Source organism: Pinus tabuliformis, chromosome 1_1, assembly GCF_031772625.1.
Source record: "Pinus tabuliformis cultivar Carrire ecotype Pingquan chromosome 1_1, CPIR1, whole genome shotgun sequence".
Lineage (NCBI taxonomy): Eukaryota > Viridiplantae > Streptophyta > Pinopsida > Pinales > Pinaceae > Pinus > Pinus tabuliformis.
In genome coordinates, this window is record NC_142297.1 from 94,015,317 (window position 1) to 94,038,485 (window position 23,169).

Below are 23,169 nucleotides of genomic sequence, written 5' to 3' on the forward strand. Positions count from 1 at the left end.
CAATCAGAGGTTTTAATGTGACATCCCTTCAAGACTTGCGATACGAAAGTTCCGATACGTCAGATGCGATATTATATTAGGGCGTGTTATATTAGAACGATTGGGTCCACACCTTATATCACAATCAAAGATTTTAATGTGACAAGGCTTTAGAACTTGCGATGCAACAGATGCGATATTTCATTAAAGTTGTTATAATAAAATAAATCAAGTCCACATATCAGAGGTCTCATTCAAATCGAAGATCGAAGATCGGGTCGTAGCCAATATCGCATATCAGAGGTTTTGAGGGGTGCCCCATAATAAAAACTACGATATTATATACTATCGATATGATTTCTCTGATTTGGTTTTATTACATGCGTTGTGAACTTTTGTAAAAAGGTTTCCACGGTTTATTACTCCGATTGGGTTCTTTTGCTGGATATTTTGCCGATATCATTATTTTCTTCCTTTGGCTCTTTCTCTTGAGCATATGCGGTCTTCTCTTGGATCTGCTCCTCTTTGGCTTGTCACTCTTGTGGCTTCTCATTCCTGTGATTTCCGATATCTTTTCCTTTGGCTCCTGATGACTTTTGATGCTTCCGATGGTTTCCCTGATGACTTTCCTCCTTGGGTCTATTGCTTCTATTATATATATATATATATATATATATATATATATATATATATATATATATATATATATATATATATATATATATATATATATATATATATATATATATATATATATATATATATATCATATGTTGTATTCAATCCTTATGGTCATCAATGACAACACTGATATCTCAACAGCTAATGTAGACACTTGATTTCCTTGACATGAAGAATGTAGTTCGTTTGAATGGTTGTTGGTTGACCTAGCCATAACATGCAAGACACAAACATTTGGTTGGCATGACAATTTTGATTGGTTGTTGACCTGCCCTAGTCGTGACATGGAGAATGTGGAGAAACTGATTAATTCAAGCCTTGATGTGGTGAGCATAAAATGACGTGGCAATATGATTGAGCTAGGATCTTGAGTTAAGTTCAAATAAATATTATGGTTTGGTCTTGTATGAAGTATGTTGTAGCACAATTGGTGGGTGTATGGTGGCACCCCTGAGAGGTCAAGGGTTTGAGCTTAATGGAAGGTTGATTATTTATATTATTATTTTTAACTACAAAGATACATTTTATCAAATGAATAAGCAGACCGAAGGTGAGCATTTTGTAGAATGACTATCGTAATTTGTGTAGTTTGTATAATGCAAGTTAGAAATAACTATTTTGTAGAACAATTGATTTTTCTATTGTTTTGTGGGTAAAATTGAGTGCAAATTGATTTTTGAAAAATGATTTTTTGTTTAATGCTTTTTTAATTTGATAAAGAGAAGATGTAAATAGTTGTTGAGATTAGGGAGGTCATGGTTATCATCAATATGATTACATGAACATGCTTTTGACTTGTGAACAAAAGTCAAGTTGATTTGGTTATGATTTGAGTTGGTGGATCCCGTTTGAAATGTTGTCAAAAGTGGTCCACACTAGGTTGAAGAAGGAGGTGGGTGCCTCCACTGAGGTCGAAACCTACAACAATTTAAAGCTTGCACATTTTCAAGTTTGGTGCCCCAATTAGGTTGTAGCCTATTGCATGTGGATGTTTGCACATTTTGGGGTTGGTGCTTCTAGCAAGTTGATGCTTTCAAATCTAAGTAATCAAATTGAATATGACAAAAATAATTTTTGGTTTTCTCCCACAAGAGTTTCCACATAAAAGTTGTTCTCATGTGTTGATGTGATGGTGTTTACTTGATGTGCACTTTCATTCATTGTTATGTTGTATACTATTTTCTAATGCACTACTATATATTTAATTATTGATGAAGCAATTTTGAAATGATTAATTTGACATTACACTAATTCATCCCCTTCTTAGTGTAATATTTGGTCTAACAAGTGGTATCAGAGCAAGTCCCTTCATGAACAATTAAGCACCAGAAGGTTATCTTAGGAAAGATGACCTCTATTAGATCATTAAGAAAGACTGATCTTAGGAAAGATGGGCTCTACCAATCTACTAATGGGAACCTTGTTGTTACCAATAAATCACCTCACATGATTTAGGCTATTTATATTTCCATAATCATAGCTCTTGTTGTTGGAAAATTTTGATAGAAACTAGTATTGAAATTGAAATGTTATTGCAAAAAGGAAGCACACTTGTATAAATCATAAACTAATAAAATGAAATTGAGTGTAAAGGAAATAAAGATGCATAAATAAATAACTACACAAAAAATGAGAGATTACCAAATTGTATAGTGCTATGCTCAAATGGAGTGAGTTCTGCCTTCGAGAGTAGGGAACCAAATTGAAACTGCATCAACATGGCTCAAATAAAATCACACCCCACCAAGAAATTATGAAAACTACTTGAATTGGAGCAAGATCTCATGAAATCTATATTTTGTGCCATGAAGTTTGCATTGTATGCTCTAGGAGTCAACCCCTTGGAATGGAGATGACACTCTTTTTTATACAAGAGTTTGTTTGAAATCAAAATAACTAATATCTAAATATAGTTCCACTTGTGGATATGATATTCTCAAATGGTTACAATAAATATCTAAATATAGATTTGAGGATATAGTATTTTCAAATGGTTACAAAAAATATCTAAATATAGATCCACTTGAGGATAAAAATCCTCGAGTGGTTACAACAACTCATAAATAGTTCCAAGATTCATGCTAACTGCCAACATATTTTGGAATGCCACTAATTGCTAAAATCGAGCATGTGTGTTAGAATATCTTGCTCAAATATGTTCAAAAATAGTCATTGATGGTGTTGAGCTCCTTGGATCCATGGTATATACATGGAAGACCTTTAAATCTATAATAAAAATGAATATGCACACTTGGGCACATAGACATTTGCTATCCAATAATTAAAACCATGAAATGCATAGTTTATTGTCTTCCCCAAGTGACCATGCGATTGGTGGTGGTCGATTTCCTCCTTTGTGGCATGCTAAATTTGCAACACAAGGATCTGCAAATGCTTTGCACCATTAACTTGAAATTCATCAACTTGTAGTTTGTGGACCCATGGCACAAGAACTTCAAGTAGTCTCCTATAATAACTTACCTACACATGAGCCATTACTTCAAAAGTAAATACATAATACGCCAATTCTCTTTGATGCTAATCATAATTCAATGAAATATTAAGACATGTAATAGAAAATAATTTGATCGTAGATTATGGTTTTGAAGATTAACAATGATAAAGATAGGGTTATGGGTAAGGGAAAAGGAATTAAAAATAAAGACAAGAGAATGACAAAAGGCAGTAAAACTGTGACTCATCACCTTTAACACAAGATGAAATAGATCACTTCCCTTTAATTAAGGGGTGTCAATTTTCGTTTATCCATGAAGCTAATGTTTGTAGGGAAGGTCAAACTCTATTGAATTGGTCAATTAACCTCAGTCTACAAGATGAAGAGCCATAAACCTCGATTACATCTCATGGATAGGTATGAATCTCTTCAAAACATTCAACAAAGTGGGAGGGTTAGGGCTTTGTAGATCTAGAGGAGGAGGAGATAAGAAGCTAAAAGCAACAATGTTTAGAGGAAGAGGGGGAGGTGAGATAACTCCTCCAACAACTGAAGGCATAGGGGGGATTGCGCAAGGGGAACAAAAGCTAGGTTTACCAAAGAGCCTGATTAGAGTGAAGAAACAACATAGCTTGCAATATTACCAGTTTGAAGATGAGAATACCTTACCCTTAATCTAAAACTGGGTTTTAACAGTTGTCCCGATGATGAACCACACAGGTTGGTTCGAAACATATTGACCAAACTTTTCCAATGTGATTTCTACTGAAAATGTTTCAAATATTCAAAACATGGAGTATTGCATAATCAAATTTCTAAGGATTTGCTACCAATTGTAAAGTGGACGAGGTAGCAGTTTGCACTAAGAAACTTGACATTCCAACTACTCTCTCTTGATATCTATATACTTTAAAAGTGTTTATATAAAATAGGTTATTATAAATGAATAATATACTCTATGCAAATAATCCTCAAAATAATATCTTATATCTTAAACTATGCCCTAAATATTCATTTAAAGCGTAATTTAACTATTAAACATTTTTCCCTTTTCTAAGTATATTTTTTGGTCAATTTTCCTTGAAATGACAATGATTTCTTAGAATTGTAGGTTTGAGTTGTGTAATGTGCAAAATGTGAGTTCCCCCAAGGAGTTTTCAAGGTGCTAAATCCATTTATGCATTCAAAAACACATTTTAAATAACAAGAAATCACAATCTCATTCAAAATTGTATTGCCAAATTTTACCTAAAAAGGAAAAAAGGTCTAATAATTATATTCCGCCCTTATTTAAACTTTATAAAATCAACATCGACAAATTAAAAAAAAATGAACTCAAAAGACTAAAAACTATCAAACCACTAGCTCATATACAAACCAATGAAATATAATAATAACCAACTTAGATCCATCTTACTCTAGATCTACCAAGCACAACAAGGGATCAAATCTCTTTTCACTCTAAAAGATGTTTGCATTTCAAGAGATTTGATCCCTCTTAGTGCTTGATAGATCCCGATTTAAAATAGATCTAGGTTGGTTTAATTATTCATTATAATTATGATTATGAAGCTTGATTATGAAAGTGTCCTCTTCAGATGTCGATCGTGCTTTGAGACGGGGCATCTAGCCAAAAATTGCCCAAAAGCCTCTGAGAAAAATTTTGCTAGAAAGAACCACCACAGATCTACATGGTGGGAAGGAGCACAAAAAGAACACTACACTGTCATCAAAGAAGAATATTCTAGAGAAAACTCTGAGTCACAAGAAATCAAGGAAGAAGGAAACAACTCTCAAAGCAAGCAAGGAGAAACCCCGCAACAAATCAACAGTTATGAGGATTTGAATACCGCAGAAAATAAATCTTCATTTAACAGCAAAGCAGATCTCCTAAACCAAACTTCTTCTCCGACTATAGATCGCGAAGCTAAGACACCAATGTCCCAAGAACCAGAAGAGATGAAGGAGATGCAAGACAAAGGAAGTTGGAAGACCGTAGAGAAAAGAAAGAAAGCTACAACACCAATCTCGCCAAGAAAGACGAGGAGCCAGACAAGTAAAAATTAAGAAAATTGTAGGTCCGATAGACCAATTTGGTCTCAGTGGACGTTAACCATCATCATCATCATCATCATAATTATAATTATTAATTTATGTTTATTTATTTATTTTTATTTTTATTTTATTTTGACCAAGTCAAAATATTAAACATTGCAGGAGAAGGTTTCTTAGCCAAATAATGTAATTTTGAGGTTAAGGCTAAGGTAGACACCAAATTAGTGTATACATACTTCCATGTAACAATTTAATTGTAAAATTTACCACTTCTAACTCTTTCAATTTAAACTTATAACTCTTTAAAAGAAAACACGTGTTTTTATTGAGTAAACCTACTTTTTTTGGTTTGCTAAGTTGTGTGAGTTCTAAGATAATTGCATAGTTAACCTTTGGTTTTAGTAACCACGACCTAAGGGCATCTAAATCGTCAAAATCACAGATGCCACACCAACCCTTAATATAACTAAAAAATTTTCCCACAAAATTTCAAACGAATAACTTTAACACCATAAAATTTTATACCTGAGCAATGCAATCTATCCCTATCTATTCTACGTGCAACACTCTAACTCTATCTCTATCTCTATCTATTCTACTCTACCTCCTTTAAACTAAATTAAACCTACTTAAAATCTACGACTTAGCATCAATAATTTGGGTTTCGTACTTAAAATATGCGACTTAGCATCAATAATTTGGGATTCCATCCCTACATGTTGCGCAGAGTTTCGAAATACAACAACATACGGAAAATCCTATTTCCACCACTATAGGATCATTAATGCACTCTTACATGCGCGGGAGATAGACTTTTATAACACACGCAGGGTAACGCGCCGTTTTTATTTTTATTATTTAGTTATAAACGTCTATCTCCCGCGCATGTAAGAGCGCATTAATGATCCTATAGCAGTGGAAATAGGATTTTCCACAACATACAGTGGTAGAAAAGTCGATGCCCATCAATTATTTTGTTTTAACACATCTATTTCGAGGGAACGTGTCCACCGTACTTCCTTATACAGTAATGTTCAGGTCTTTACCTGCGACTTTTCTAGAACTTGACGTTTAAATAGAGGAAGAGCGTTACATGCCACGTGTAAGGTCAAGAACTATAATCTCTATTGAATGTTTACAGGGATACTCCGCATGCCCTTATCCGAATGCTGATTAGTCTTCACCCATAATTTTCTCCACCTATTCAAAATGCATGCCACCCACTGTACCTATTTAGTGGGACAAATCCGTGAAATTTGTCTGGACGATTAGAATTCTCAAAATCTTGAAAATACTAAATGCGATTCTAGTTCTTTCATTGCTTGAGCCATTAATTAATCGTTCCAGCATGTTTGTTCTTCCAGCCTTCAAATTTGAAGGCACGTTCTTCAGAGGAAAAACAGCATTGGACAGTCAAATAACACACACAACCCACCAGTTTATTCTATGTAAGAACCCAATTATTGGCCTCGGGTTCAGACCTGCCTTCCTTGTTAAAACATCATTAAAAGCAGAAAAAAGTTGCAGACAATGTATGATACAGGACACCGATTTGATTTTAGAGGATAATGGAAGGGATACATTTGGGATTAGTAGAAGATTGACAGTTCTTTTGGGCTCCTCTCTGTTTGCTGCTCTGGTGGGCTCTCCTGAGAAGGCAATGGCAGTCAAACAGTTACAGTTGGCAGGAAGGGTTCCAGGCATTTCTCCACCAGATGAAAATGGTAAGACTTTAAATTCAATCCCAGTTCTCCTTCTGTGTGTGCATAGACATAGAAAGACATCACTATAAAGGAGGGTGGTAATCAGTTTGGGAATTTTTTCCTGAATTTTAATGCATTGATATTTATTTTTTAAGTTATAATTCATTTTCATTTATTTATTTATATTTCTTGGCGAGCAGAGTTGTCATGATTTTTGGGGGAATTTTGTGTATATGTATGTGAGAGATCACCAGACTGGTCTTGGATGATGAAATGGCCAGGCCGAATAGTAGGAGTTGACTCAAATGGGAAATACTTAGGAATTGACACAGGAAATTAACAAAAATGCACTAAATGTCATGGAGAAAAATGTATTTTTTCATACCAAAAGTCGATGTCCATACAGTCCAAATTTTCAATAATAACTCATTTCAAACTACAAAATGCAATGGATGCTGGAGAGTTGACAGGTCTGTTGGTTGTCTGTTGTGAAATTGATCGGAAAAACCACCAAGGGCTTCACTGGTTGGGCAAGTGAGGGTGGTGATATTCCTCTGACCAGGTTTAATTCTCCCCAGGAGTGTGGTATAACTTGCCTCGTCATTGAGGCGGGGTTGCCAAGGTTGGGTATGTCGATAGACAGAGTTCCTAGCCCTAGAGCCGACGACTCGTCTGCCAATCGAGGCATTTAAAGAGTGGCTTTAATCAAGTGGGATCTCTGCGTTGAATACTGTACGCTGACTATGTCACGCTTGTTACATCATGATATGTGGAAGCCTCAAGAAAAGCAATTTGTGTCAGAAAAACAAGCGTAATGAGCATGCTTTGGCCTCTTGTAGACAAAAGATCGAGTCTAATTCCTGAGACTCATCAGACTTGCCAAGTCAATATGATTTGCACTTGACTTAAGAGTCCAAGACCCCCGAGTATGACTCGGGGTCGGGTCAGATTCTTGATGGCACTGACCCGACTCAGTTTCCTGAAAGAACAGAGACAAGAGCTTAGTCACATTAATCCATGTCATGTGAATTTTCAATAATAGCCCATGTCAAAATACGCGGAAAATATTACACATTACAGAATGCCATGGATATTGGATAAATGACGGGTCTGTTGGTTGTCTGTTGTAAAATTGGGTTAGAAAAACAAACAAAATGAGCACTTTCCTTGTCTTTGTCTTTTTATAGACAAACGATCAAGCCTGACTCTTCAGACACCTACTTCAGATGCACCAAGTCATTCTGACTTGCATTTCAGGCACCTGATTCAGATGCACCAAGTCTTTCCGACTTGCATTTGACTCAAGAGTATGAGACTCATGAGTATGACTCGGAGCCAAGTCATGCATGGAATGGAGCTGACTCAACTTGGTTTTCTCAAAGAGCAGTATCAAACTTGGAATGGAGTTGACTCATGTAATGTACCTAGGATGGATAGTCAATGTAATATAAAGTACCTAAGTGGGGTTGTTACCCACCACCAGTGGGTGACCCCTATAGGAGTATTGTTCTCCTAGATTTGTTTTCAGCCGGCAGCCAACAGATAGCTTGATGTGCCACCATTCTTCGCCACCTGAGCCAGCTATTATGTGCTCTTGCCCATTTGTTATGATCATATGTTTCAAAGTGGGCCTTCCAACCCCTAAGATATGGCTTTTCATAATGTAATTGGGTGTTTATGCTTGCTTTCTGTGGACACATCTGAACATGGATTAGTGGGGGGATTTGGCAGAAAGAATGGGCTTGGTTTGTACTCTTGTTCCCTGGTCCCAACTTGGTGGTTAATCATGTATCCTAGCCCCATGAGATCTCCTCTATTGGCTACTAGCTTTAGGAGTGGCACTACATGGGAAACCCTGATTTTGGTTGCGTGGTCCCGCTTCCTGGCACCATATATATCATTCCCCTCTACTCATTATAACTCCTTTTCATAATTTTCGCATCCCGGTTTACATTTGTCCATTGGGTCAACAAGGAGTTAGCCTCCCCCTCCCCTTGTCCACACTTTGGGTTGGGCTTGGCACTGTTGGAATTTTTAAGTCTAACTGTTAGAAACCTTTCATGTACTTTTTGATTTATTTTTGCCTGCTTGTTCTGATTAATTAACAAGTTATTTACCATGTAAATACTGAAAATAAATACAAGTACATGCTCAACACATTACAGATCCTCAACTGAAGGAAACAAAACAAGCACACAAGTGACACTGTTGTTTTTGGACTAATGTCCCTGGAAAAACCCAACGCAGGAAAACCGGTGCAACTATCTGAGGGTTTTAATTATTAAGCAGTTTCAGAATACAATTTGGGTGCCAAAACCAGCTCACCCAATAGAGAAAAATCTCGGCTGTAGTATCTCTCTTTCGGAGACAGATATTTCGGTTGAAACCCTGGATAAACACTCCGACAGCTCCTCACCGCCAATCTGCCCCTCGAAAACCCCAACGTCAGCCTCTAAGGACTGCGTCAGCCCTTTTTGGCCCAACGTCACCCTAGCTCTCCCTGCGTTAGCCTCTGGAGGCACTGCATCACCCCTTAGAATCTCTGCGTCACCCACGCTGGCTCTTTGAGGCACTGCACAACTCCTAGCTGCCTTTGCGTGAGCCCTAGCTGGCTCTGCGTGAACCTCTGGCTGGCTCTGCGTCCCTCTCTCCTGGCTTCTGCGCTGATCCTCCTAGTACTATCTCTGCCTCTCTGCTTTTGTATTCACTGCCCCTCAGCTGCAACTCTAATCACTCTTTCGACTTCCTCAGCAAACCCTGCCCTAGAAAATCGAAATCTTGATCAACTCAGTGTGTTCTCCGAGTGACCCTCAAGCTTTCTCTTATACTTTTCTCGTTGACAAATCAACGGCCGAGATTAAGTCCCTAATCAACGACTAGGATTAGATCTGGCTTGATCCATGACTTTTGGACCATTCTAACACAGTTTTATATTAATTCACATTAATATTTTATTTTCCCTAAGTTTAGACTTAGGGACTAAATATTAATTATTTTAATATCTCTCAAACTGTTTAGAATCTGCCCAAACCCTTTCTGGGTATTGAAGATCTCATGTGCCTTAGCCTCTCTGCCAATTTTTGTGGCTAGAGCACATCCGATGCTACCCCAAATCAACACTCCCTCTTAGTGAGGTCTGTGCTCTAGCAATACTCCTCACTAAGCATCACCCTGATCATCCGGCATCGGTCCTTGTGCTGATGCTGGGCCTGCTGCCCATCATCTACACTGCTGCATCTCGTACTGCTACCCATGGCCCTACCACTGCCACTGCTGCATCCGTACTATAACTCCCTCTCCCTTGCTCTTCTTCCTCGGACACTAGGTCGCATAATGATCCGGCTCCCCATAGTGGAAGAATTTGACCTTGGAGAGGTCCTTCTTCTTCTGCTTTTCTTGCTTTCCCTCAGATGCTAGGGCAACATCCAACTCCTCCTCCTTATTCATTCTGATCCCCTTGCCGCTGCTTCCTGCCTTGGTCACCCTCCTGATCTATTCTTGGTGAAGAGCCGCCCTGATCCGGATTTAAACAGGAACGCAATAAAATACAGAGATAACCATAAAGACAGATATGCAGCGGAAATAATACCTCAATTCATTACTGTAAAATACTGAAATATGCTTACAAACAGAAATGGAAATAAACCAGCTAGGGCGATGGTAGCTTATCTCTGAGAAGAGATGTGGTGGCTACATGCCTCTGAACTGTCTTACAATGAGGCTCGGAGGCCTATTTATTGTTGAGAAACAATGGAAAACCCTTCACATTCCAAAACCTAACCCTAGAAGATGAAACGCCAAATTGTGGGCCCCGTTTTTGGGTAAGTTGGTACATCAACTTCCCGGGGTCGCGAATTGGTCGTACTATCTCCGTTTGACGTGCATGATAGCCCGTTGGAAAGATCTCTCCGAGGACTACGACGGAAAAGACAATTTTTATTAGAAAAATCGCTGGCGGTAGATTTCCCAAAAAACGTCGTTTTGGGCCTCAAAACGGCTCCGGAAGTTTAGAACCCGAAAAACTGCTAAAAATAGTAAACTGTGCTATAATTAAGGAAACTGAAACAAACTGTAAGAAGCACTAGAGGGGATCCAAGTGGAATTAGCGGGTGGCCACCAATATCCACCTGGATCATTCCTTCCCCCTTAGGAAGCAATGGTCCCCATTGCGTTGAGTTCCTCCATGAGATGAGGGAACTTCTGCTGCACTTGGTCCCTGGTGAGCCACTTGCCCTGGTGAAGGAGTTGTCCTGCTTTGACAACTCGATGCAGTTGGATATTCTGCTGGCGAGTGTGCTTGATCTGTGTCCATGATCCGATCAGTTGCAACTTGTTCCATGCAAGCTGGATTTAACTCTGTGGGTGTGAGTTGTTCTGCAATGTCGGACGTGTCTAGTAATGGTGGAAAGTATGGCCGAAGGCGGTCGACATTGAACACCGGGTGCAGGCCAAGGAATGGGGGAATGCTGAGCTAAAATGCATTGTCTCCCACAACCTTGGTAATGGTGTAAGGTCCATATCGAAGTGGTCTGAGTTTCCGATAGGCTCCGGTAAGGCGTTCCTTTTGCAAATGCAACCAGACTTTGTCGCCCACTTGAAACTTGTGTGGCACCCGATGTTGATCATGTCGCTGCTTGTACTTGGCATTTGATTTGTCCAGAATGTCATGGACCTGCTGGCGAATATGTTGGATGTGCTCAATGAAGCTGTTTGCCTTATCTGTTTCGGACTGGACATGAGCAAAATCTGCGTGAGTAGCTGCAAATGGCATGGCCACATCGATGGGACATAGTGGCTGGAATCCCAATCCCACCTGGAAAGGGCTGTGGCCAGTCGAGCTGTGGAGAGCCCGGTTGTAGCTATGCTGAACATAGGGGAGGCTCTCGTCCCATGTGCGTGGATGCTTTGAGTTGTACATGCGCAGAATGTGTACGATCATCCTGTTGACGACCTCAGTCTGGCCATCAGTTTGAGGATGGAAAGCTGTGGACTTAGTGAGTTTGGTGTCCAGCATCGACTAGAGGCTAGACCAAAATGTACTGAGGAACCTGCTGTCCCGATCTGAAATGATAGACTGTGGGATCCCAAAGTGTACCCATACTCGTTCAAAGAAGAGTTTAGCAGGAGGCCTGACATGTAATCCATGGAGATGGATTCCCAAGGTCGACCAGGGGTAGGCAGCGGGGTATAGAGGCCTTGCTTCTTGATGGTCGGTTTGGCAATGGCGCAAGCAGTGCATGATCTGATGTACTTCCCGACATCTTGTCGAAGATTCGGCCAATAGAAATATTTCTGCAGTACTGCCACGGTTTTTTCGACCCCAAAATGCCCAACGGCCCGACTGTAGTGTGCTTCCCAGATCATCTTGGCACGCTCGCTTGAAGGAACACAAAGGTGACCCAGGTGGCATAACAGGTCGTCTTGGAGGTGAAAATCTGGAACATGCTGACCCTCCAAGAGTGTCTGGTATGTGTGGCCGAATTTCAGGTCGCTTTTGTAGAGCAGTGGCCAATCAGAAGTCTCGTGCCCACAAGAGTTGAGCACGGTGGTTAGCGCCATGATCGGTGGTCGACTGAGGCAATCTGCAACATTATTGGTGCTGCCCTTCTTATACTTGATATTCAAATGGAACTGTTGCAGGTATGTGGACCACTTCTGATGGCGATCATTCTGCAATTTCCCTTGGGTCTGTATGAACTGCAGGGGTCGGTGGTCTGTGTGGATGACCGTTTCCTTCCCCAAAATGTAATGCTTCCATTGTCGGCAGGCCTGCACAATGGAATACATCTTTTTGTCATAAGTGGGATACTTCTGGACTGTGTCTGAAAGTGTCTCACTGTGATATGCCACTGGATGCCCGTGTTGAGTAAGGACTGCCCCAATAGCATAGTCAGAGGCATCTGTCTCGACCTCAAATGGTTGTTGCAAGTCTGGTAATGCAAAAACTGGTGCTGTGCAGAGTCGATCTTTCAACTCTGTGAATGCCTTCTGTTGAGATTTAGACCAAATTTTTTTTGCTTTCGCTCCTCCCTTGGTGACCTGACTCAAGGGCCAAGTGATATGAGAAAATCCCAACACGAACCTGCGGTAGAAGTTGTTAAGGCCTAGAAAGCTGCGAAGCTCTGTCAGAGTGGTTGGAGATGGCCAATCCCGAATGACTTGGATCTTGGCTGGATCCACATGCACCCCCCGTTCATCAATAATGTATCCCAGATACTGAACCTGGGTCATGCCAAAAGTGCATTTCTCCAAATTGGCACATAACTTGTGTTGTCGCAGTGTTTCGAGAACTTGTCGGATGTTGTGGAGGTGCTCTTCCCAAGTCTTGCTAAAGATCAAGATGTCATCCAAGTATACCACTACAAATGAGTTGGTGAATGGCCGCAAGATGTCGTCCATTAGCCTCATGAAGGTTGCAGGAGCATTCGTCAATCCGAAAGGCATAACCAACCATTCGAAAAGGCCCTCCTTGGCTTTGAAGGCAGTCTTCCACACATCGGAGGGTTCGATTGGTACCTGGTGATATCCTGACTTCAAATCGATCTTGCTGAAATATTTTGCCCCCTTTAGTTGGTCCAGGAGGTCATCAATCCGTGGGATTGGGTACCTATTACGAACAGTGATCTTGTTCAGCGCCCGGTAGTCAATACAGAGTCTCCAAGTCCCATCCTTCTTTTGTACCAGCACGATCGGGCTCCCACAGGGCGATGAACTCGGACGGATGTGACCTTTTTGCAGCAGCTCCTGAATCTGCCTCTTGATTTCATCGTTCTCTAGAATAGAGCGCCGATAGATTGGTCCATTGGGCAGCGACGAACCTGGGGTCAGATCAATGGAGTGCTTGACCTGACAGTGCAGAGGAACCCCTGCGGGGGAGGTGAAGATGTCCTCATACTCCTCCACGACCTTGTCCATCTGTAGTTGTCGTGCGGAGGGGCCCTGTCTGGAGGTCGTGGCCACCGTCTTCTTCTTTTCTTGAGGGCGTATCATCAGGAAAACAAACTTCCCGGTTTTGGAAATGAGCTTACTGCATTGTTTTGCAGTAACCAAAGAGATGGCGGTAGGCGGTGCTACCTCTGGTATCCTGTACAACTTATTTCCCAAAGTAACAATAACAACACGGGGCCTTGACTCATACACAACATGTCGCTTCCACAAGTATGGTTGTCCTAATAACACATCACAAACTTCAAGGGGAGCAATGTCACACAATACCTCATCCGTGAAGGGCTTGATGTTGTATGGAAGGCGACACTGTCGGCTCACGCGAAGATCCCGTCCTTGGTGCAGCCACCCAATGGTGTATGGTTGTGGATGTGCTGTGGTCGGTAAGCCCAGCCGTTTCACGACCTCTGCCGAAATGAGGTTCTTTTGGCTCCTGCTGTCGACAATGAACTGTAGCGGGGAGCCCTTTACCCACATTTGGGAGTGGAAGAGATGCTCCTCCTCCTCTGGATCTTCAGGTTCCTCCTTCTGGATCTTCGTGGTGGCAACGGTGGCGTTGGGCTCCGCATCGATAATCTGCTTCCCTTTGTCATTCCCCTTATCGGGTTCTGACTCAGAGTCAGAACATGCATCTGATTCTGAAACCTTTAGCTCGACCACCAGTGACTGCTTGGCCCGACACTCACTTGTGTTGTGAGTGGAGCTCTTATGGAACTCACACCACTTTCCGGTGTCCTTTTTCGGCTTCGCGGCACTGTTCTTTGCTTGCAGCTTTGGCGGGTTGTCTTGGGCCGCCCCGCCTTGGCTTTGTCCTTTGTTCTGCGGTTTGGGGGCACCTTTCCCTTGTTTCAGATTCGCAGACCCAAAGTCTCGCTTCTTCTGTTTAAACTTTTGCTCGACCTTGACGGCATATCGGTATGCCATGCCGAGCGAGGAGATGTTCAAGAATTCTATTTCTTCTTGGATGTACTTGTGCAGACAGCCACGGTATTTGAGTACCAAATGCTGCTCTGTATCCTTGATACCCAACTTTGTGCGAAGGGTATGGAAAATATTGGTAAACTCTGGTACGTCTTGGTCCCTTCCCTGCCGTAGCGTGGTCCACTTTATGTATTGATCCTCATAGCTTCCGACAGGGTAGTACTGCTCCTTGATGGCATCTCGGAATGAATCCCAAGTCGGTGCGACTGAAAATAGTGAGCCTGTATTTTCATCCTTCTGCTCGTAGTAGGTTTCCCACCAATCCTTGACGTGGGGCGCTGCTTTGAGAAGAGCGAAAATAATCTTTTCCTGACTGGAAAAATCATGAACAGAAAAATAACCCTCTAGCACATTTAACCATTTATCGACGACATCTGCGTCTATCTAACCCTCGAATATGGAGATTTCAAAATTAACTTGTACCTTAAATGGTGTGGCGTTTCCAGAGTAGCCGCTGAAGGATTTGGGCAAAGTTGTCCATCATCGCGTTCCTTTGTCGCTCGAGGGCTTCTTCGAGCAAGATTTTGATAAGATCTCCTGCCCCCTCGTCTTTCTTTTCATCCGCCATGGGAGGCCGTCGGGATTTGCGAGGCTGGTCTTGCAAAGGTTCGACCAGTTCAAGCCCCAACTCCTTATCTCCCGACCTTGTTGGGGACATGCAAAGAAAAACAGAGAAGGAAAGCAGACCGCTCTGATACCACTGATCTGGATTTAAACAGGAACGCAATAAAATACAGAGATAACCATAAAGACAGATATGCAGCGGAAATAATACCTCAATTCATTACTGTAAAATACTGAAATATGCTTACAAACAGAAATGGAAATAAACCAGCTAGGGCGATGGTAGCTTATCTCTGAGAAGAGATGTGGTGGCTACATGCCTCTGAACTGTCTTACAATGAGGCTCGGAGGCCTATTTATTGTTGAGAAACAATGGAAAACCCTTCACATTCCAAAACCTAACCCTAAAAGATGAAACGCCAAATTGTGGGCCCTGTTTTTGGGTAAGTTGGTACATCAACTTCCCAGGGTCGCGAATTGGTCGTACTATCTCCGTTTGACGTGCATGATAGCCCGTTGGAAAGATCTCTCCGAGGACTACGACGGAAAAACGATTTTTATCAGAAAAATCGCTGGCGGTAGATTTCCCAAAAAACGTTGTTTTGGGCCTCAAAACGGCTCCAGAAGTTTAGGACCCGAAAAACTGCTAAAAATAGTAAACTGTGCTATAATTAAGGAAACTGAAACAAACTGTAAGAAGCACTAGAGGGGATCCAAGTGGAATTAGCGGGTGGCCACCAATATCCACCTGGATCACGCCCATAGTTCCTCCCAATCTGGAAGGGTCGCCCTGCCCAGTATGCTCTGGACAAACACCTCCCAGTCTTCTGAGACTGCATTCAGGGCTGTTCTCACCATCAATTCTGGATCCGACGTGGCCCCTATGGAAGTCAATTGATCCCGGATTTCCTTCAATTGTCTGAGGAAGGTGTCGATCTGTTCTCCTTTATGCATCTGGTATGACCTCAACTGATTTTCAAGTAGCATCTTCCTCTGCATGGAAGTATGCTGATACAATTTTGTCAGGGCCTCCCACATCTCCTGTGGCGTGTTCTTCTCGGCAATATGAGGTACTATATGGTCCTTGACCCCGTTAAGGATGATACTCTTAGCCCTCGCCATGGCATCCTTGTACCTATCGTTATCAGCCAGGTCAACTGGGACCACTATCGTCTTCAAGGCGAAGTGCTTGACACGATTTCTGTCAAGGACGGATAGGATTTTGGCCTTCCAGACTACGAAGTTTGAGGCTTTGTCCAGTCTGTCCTGGTCTCTTACTCCGTGCACAGCCATTTCGTTGCTCCTCTACTTCCCTCCTAAAAGTTCTTGTGTGACTCCCTCTGAGCCTCTATTTCCCTCCTGGAAACCCTTCTGCTAATGTCGAGATGCCCTCACTCCGATCGTTAGTGCAGCTGCACCACTGATCCGGATTTCTCGGCTAGAAATCCTCGGTAGAAACTCCCTCCTCCTTGGTCTTGCCCTATTAGGTACTATTTTGACTACAGTACCCCACCAACTCCACTCTGCAACTTACCCACAGCCTCCTAAACCCCAGCAAACTGAAGGTTAGAGCTCCTAGGCTCTGCGCAATCCCAACAGCAGCAAAATTCACACCTCTTGGCCACGAGCGTCAATCCTTCCTGACTGAGAAGGATGATCGAGCACTATGTAAGTCGAATATGCTCCTCTCTGCCACTGTGCTGATCCTCTTCCCGGCTCAAACTTGATGACGCAGGCACTGCGTCACCCCTTCCTTGCTGCTACTCTGCTAGGAACAACTTCTGTCACTCGGGACAACTGTTTTCTGCTGCTGTTGCTCTGCTCGGCTGATGTCCTCAGTTCTCCTGTGATCTGCAACCACCCTCTGATACCATGTTGGAATTTCTAAGTCTAACTGTTAGAAACCCTTCATGTACTTTCTGATTTATTTCTGCCTACTTGTTCTGATTAATTAACAAGTTATTTACCATGTAAATACTGAAAATAAATACAAGTACATGCTCAACACATTACAGATCATCAACTAAAGGAAACAAAACAAGCACACAAGTGACACCGTTGTTTTTAGACTAATGTCCCCGGAAAAACCGGTGCAACTATCTGAGGGTTTTGATTATTAAGCAGTTTCAGAATACAATCTAGGTGCCAAAACTGCCTCACCCAACAGAGAAAAATCTTGGCAGTAGTATCTCTCTTTCGGAGACAGATATTCTGGTTGAAACCTCGGATAAACACTTCGACAGCTCCTTAGCTCCAATTTGCCCCTCGAAAACCCCAGCGTCAGCCCTTTCTGGCCCAGCATCACCCTAGCTCTCCCTGCGTTAGCCTCTGGAGGCACTGCTTCAGCCCTTAGAGCCTGTGTCACCCACGCTGGCTCTTTGAGGCATTGCGCAGCTCCTGGCTGCCTTTGCGTGAGCCCTGGCTGGCTCTGCGTGAACCTCTAGCTGGCTCTGCGTCCCTCTCTCTCAGCTTCTGCGCTGATCCTCCTGGTACTATCTCTGCCTCTCTGCTTCTGTATTCATTGCCCCTCAGCTGCAACTTTGATCACTCTTTCGACTTCCTCAGCAAACCCTGCCCTAGAAAATCGAAATCTTGATCAACTCGGTGTGTTCTCCAAGTGACCCTCAAGCCTCCTCTTATACTTTTCTCGTTGACAAATCAACGACTGAGATTAAGCCCCTAATAAACAACTAGGATTAGATCTGGCTTGATCCATGACTTTTGGACTATTCTAACATAGTTTTATATTAATTCACATTAATATTTTATTTTCCTTAAGTTTAGACTTAGGGATTCCATTAAAAATATTAATTATTTTAATATCTCTCAAATTGTTTAGAATTTGCCCAAACCCTTTCTGGGTATTGGAGATCTCATGTGCCTTAGCCTCTCCACCAATTTTCATGGCTATAGCACATCCGATGCTACCCCAAATCAACAGGAACGATGCCTCAAAGGTTGATGCAGCTAAAAAAAGAAGAAAGCATAATTTGGCCACTTATAATAGGAGACGTACCACAAAATGCTAAAGATGGTCGGGACATAAGAATTTAGCACATGCGCAAAAGCTAACATGAACACTACCCCCTATCATTATGGCCATCACCCTAGTTCCTAGGGCTCCTACGAGTGCCCCCTGCATCATTTTAGGAACCCATGATTGTCCCAACCCTTGGTGAGTGATGAACTGCCTAACCTTAAGGGGTTAATCATTGCTTTATCATACACATCATGATTTCATCCCTGGAGCCCCGAGCAGTTAAAAGGAAGAAAAAGCAATAAAAGGCAAAAGGTATGTGAAGAAAGGTGGAAAAACAAAGGTCGTGGTAACTCATGTAACACGATTGCTCCCTCCTACATCTATATATCCAATGTGTGGGCTTCCCTCATTATTGCTACCCTTGTACCATGGCATGTGGCTCAGAGCTTTCCCTGTTGCCCCACTCCATTCCACCATCTTTCCACATGGCACCTGCCATTTGACAGAGTCACGGATGTGCCTTGGACCTGTTAATCTCTTAAAGGTTGAAACCACCTAATAGGGTCCTTTATTAACCTCTCTTGTTGAGCTTGAGGACACTTGTACACTCTAAAGCCCACTTGGAAGGGCATGACTATGAAGTGTTCACTTGTGCCCCTGGTTTGCAAGCTTATTTACTCAATTGCACTAATGAATTGTTGTACTAGAAGGTGAGGAGACGCATTGGATTTTATACAGGATTGTAGGTGGGTCTCCATTTGGACTAGGTCTCCCTATAGAGTCATAATGACACTTGTGGGGTGTGCTTTGAGAGCCATGGACCTCCACCACATCAAATGATTGCCACACCATGGGTTTCTTCAACACCACATATTGCTTGCTCATGCCCCAACTATACAGGGATGATGATGTGCTCAGACCATGTTGCCCAACCGGCTACATACTTGCACTTGACACTTGGTAGCTGATCCAGGGCCCAGATGGGGTTCTGTCTCATTCGAAGAGACATGGGAGGGCTTATGTCATCATTCTAGCCCTTATTGATGGATCGTTGACATGTTTGATCCAGTTGGAGACCCATGAGAACCTTGATTGTGCCCCTAAATCACTTGGGAGCACCACAAATGTTTTGCTTGGAAACCAGGGGGCCACCCCCTTGGTCATCATTTTTAGAGCCCTCCTCTTAATCAAGGCACACGGAGGACTTATCTTGGTCTTCCAATGACCCTTTGCACCATTATTTTATCATATCGTCCTCATTTTGAAGGCTTATTTTGTACTTTTGAGCTATTTGGTGGGCTTGTCACCAATAGAGTTGTTATTTTGCACATTAAAACATTGTTACCCACCACCAGTGGGTGACCCCTATAGGAAATTTTTTCTCCTAGATTTGTCCTCAGATAGCATCCAACAGCCCCTTCCAGCCACCAGATAGCTCAATGTGTCACCGTTCTCCGCCACTTGAGCCAACCATTATGTGCCTTCGTCCATTCGTTATGATTGTATGTTTGAAGGTGGGTCTTACAATCCCAAAGGTATGACTTTTCATTATGTAATTGGGTGTTTTTGCTTGCTTTCCTTGGACATTTTTGGACACAAATTAGCGGGGGGATTTGGCGGTAAGAATGGGTTTGGTCTGTACCAAAGTTGCACGAAGTGGGGATGTTTTTTGGAAGCGGGGACGCGGAAGTGTCATTTCCCAAAAATCTAGGAAGCGAAGCGTCTACTATATATATATATTTTATATTTTTTTGCATTTATATTAAAAAAACATCCCAAATACCAAATTAGTTGTAGAAGACATGAAAACATGCATATTTTTACATAAATCAAAATAGATATGGCATCCATGATTCTGTTGTACATCAATGATTAATTATTCGAGCATCAACCATTTAGATTTTAGCAATTACAAATATACATCAAAATTTTAAGCATATTATAAAACATAAAACATTTAGAAGATAAAATCATCAAACATTCAAGTAACTTATCTAGCAAGTGAGCAATTGTCAACATTAGTCATGTCCAAAATTCAAATAATAATGTTTACAAAATAGGCCACGTGGCCACCACCAAGACTCAAGTACACACTGAACTAGGAAGAGCAAGACAAAAAAGTTCAAATTCACAAGAAGCCTACAAATCTAATCTATGACAAAAGTAGTAAATGGTGAATATATTTACTAATCTCTCCTCCTTCCACTATGAACAATATGTGAGCCTCCACGTGGTGGCAATGAAGAAGATGGTGGCTCTGGAAGTTGCCGAACTGAAACTGATGAAGATGAAGCCCTTGCTATTGGTGTTGAAGCATGGAACCTGGGAACCAAGGGACTAGATGGGGGTGGCATCTCAACTCGATCATCATCATCCTGGATAAGATCATCCTCTAATTGCTTTAATCGCATCACTCCATCCTCCAAATTGGGCTCCTCTGGATTTCAGTCCCAAACCTCAAGGTCTTTATTAGTACGTGCATCATCACAGTAATGGGACAACAATCACAAGTTGTAGTGAACATAAACCAAGCTCTCTGCTCGGTCTAAATTTAACCTATTCCTTTTAACACTGTGGATGAAAGAATAAGAGCTCCAACACCTCTCCGTAGGAGTGTTTACCACCTGTGATAGCACCCACAATGCCAAAGTCTGTAGAAGTGGAGTAACACCTCCATACATGTTCCACCACTCAAGAGAAGAAAAATTCTCTCGATCTTTAATTGCATGCATGCTCCCAAATGGATTAGTGCTAAGCATATAGTTGCTCAATTGTTTATGTACCATGGCAGCCTCCTCCTCATCGGGGACTAATTTATCGAATGTTTTCATATAACCAGATAGAACCTCTGGATCTAGGTGTGGTTTTTTCTTGCTCCCCCCCAGGCATTGGTGTTGAAAGCCGTGATGGATGATAGTATTTAGGTGTCAGAACAAATGCTAAGGCATGCAATGGAACATTTAGCATATCCCATCATTTTTCCACCTCCGCACGAATATAATTGTACAAGGTGATATCTCTAGGCTCAACACCTGCCCAATTATTGGCCAATCTGAATCTGCAAACTTGATCATGTAATAAATTGGTTTGGTGAATTGCAAAACATATTTAATCTGTTACCAAAAGTACATGTCAAGAATAGTGTCCTTGGCTACATTAGCACCATCTCTATCAATGTTAATTTCCTCCCATGATTCAGAGGTCACCATATTAGTTAATACTTGTCTCACCTTCACTAGCCACCTAAAGGTGAGGTAATAACTTGCAAATCTTGTTTTTGCAAGTTTAAGCAACTGCAACTTGGAGTAAGTGCCATAAAAGTAGTTTACCCTTGTATGCCCAATGATAAATTTAATGAGTTGCTTCCCTCTCTTGTAAGCTCATTAATCCATCCACATTCTTTATGCTTCACAATATCATGCATCAAAGGTTCAATGTGTGCACCAAGCACCCAGAGCAAAAGATGTGTAGATGAGTACGCTCAATAAATTTTCCTGTTGCCTTACAATTTGCTGCATTATCAGTGATCACTTGAACCACATTATTAGGACCAACATCTTTGATTGATTGCAATAGGAGATCTACAATATTTTGGGAAGTTGCATTGATGGAGGAGGAGTCATGACATGTAATAAATACTGCGCCACTAGCAGAAACACCAAGAACATTTATTAAATGTTGGTTTCTTGTTGAAATTTGGTACCGGAGGACAGGTGGTTCCCTAAGGCTTTGATCTTTGGCCTAGGGAAAAGTGTCCAAAAGAATTTAATTTTTCTCCTAAAGTAACTTTATAATTTTTATAAAGTTAAATCTAATTTGAAAGTGACTTTAAGTGATAAAGTTACTAAGTCTAATTTTAAAGTGACTTTATAAAGTCAATGAAAAATTAGAAAGGAAAAGTGACTTTGGAAATAAATGACTAAGTGGGTCTTTATTAAAGTGGGGTGAATTAAAAAAATAGAAAGTGAGATTTAAATGAGCATTTAATCTCAGCCATTGATCTAAATCTATTTCAGCCATTGGATTTAGGGATCACCCAAAAGTCATTTAGGGTTGGGTTAAGGGAGGAAAAGGAGAAAAAAATCATTCATTCTTTCATGAGCAGATTGGGAGAAGGAGAGCAAGAGAGCAAGGGAGATTTCTGGACAAGGAGGAGAAAGAGGCAGCAGTTTGGCACACACACCAAGGCAGCATTTCAGCAAATCTGAACAGCATAAAGAACAAGCAGAAAAAGGCAGATTTAGTGAGCAAAACAGTGAAAAAATTGATTTTCAGCACGAATATCGAGGAGGCGATTTTCTGCACGAATTTCGAGGTCTGTCCGTACAAGTCCGTACGGCCGTCCGTACGGTCCGTACATCCGTACAGTCCGTACATCCGTACGGTCCGTACAGCCATTTTCAGACTGTCTGTTAGCTGAAAAAACAGATAAGTTTGCTTGCTGGAAAATTTCTGTTTTTGCTGATTTTTTGCTGAAAAATATTTTCTCTGTAAAAGGCATTTTCCAGAAATAAAGAAGAGCTCTCAAACTGGTTTTCCCCAAGAGTTGTAGGGGGTTTTTTCAGGGTCAAGTTGACCAAAAATCACTGAGTTTAAATGTGTTTTTATGGCTGTTTTAATTGCTGATTTTTTATTTCTGCAATTTCCAGCACTCTGAAAAATTTCCAGAATTTGTGTTTTCAGCAATATTTTTTTTTTTTCAGTCTGTTAAATGTATGGCTATGGGAATGGGCATTTAACTATATGGGAGAAATAAGGTGAAACTGAAAACCGGGGTGGGAAACAGAAAATTCTACATGGTATCAGAGCTTGAGTGCTGAAGGGCA

The 23,169-nt window shown here is 41.5% G+C and overlaps 1 protein-coding gene across 1 annotated transcript in view; it reads left to right on the forward strand.

The window, feature by feature from the left end:
• Nucleotides 1-6,229: 6,229 nt before the first annotated feature.
• Nucleotides 6,230-23,169, forward strand: part of LOC149211805 (thylakoid lumenal protein (Mog1/PsbP/DUF1795-like photosystem II reaction center PsbP family protein)) — a 240,449-nt gene continuing 223,509 nt past the window's right edge. Inside the window, exon 1 of the mRNA XM_089391583.1 lies at nt 6,230-6,894. Coding sequence (XP_089247709.1) covers nt 6,519-6,894 — 376 coding nt within the window. The 5' untranslated portion in view covers nt 6,230-6,518. The remainder of the gene's footprint in view (nt 6,895-23,169) is intronic.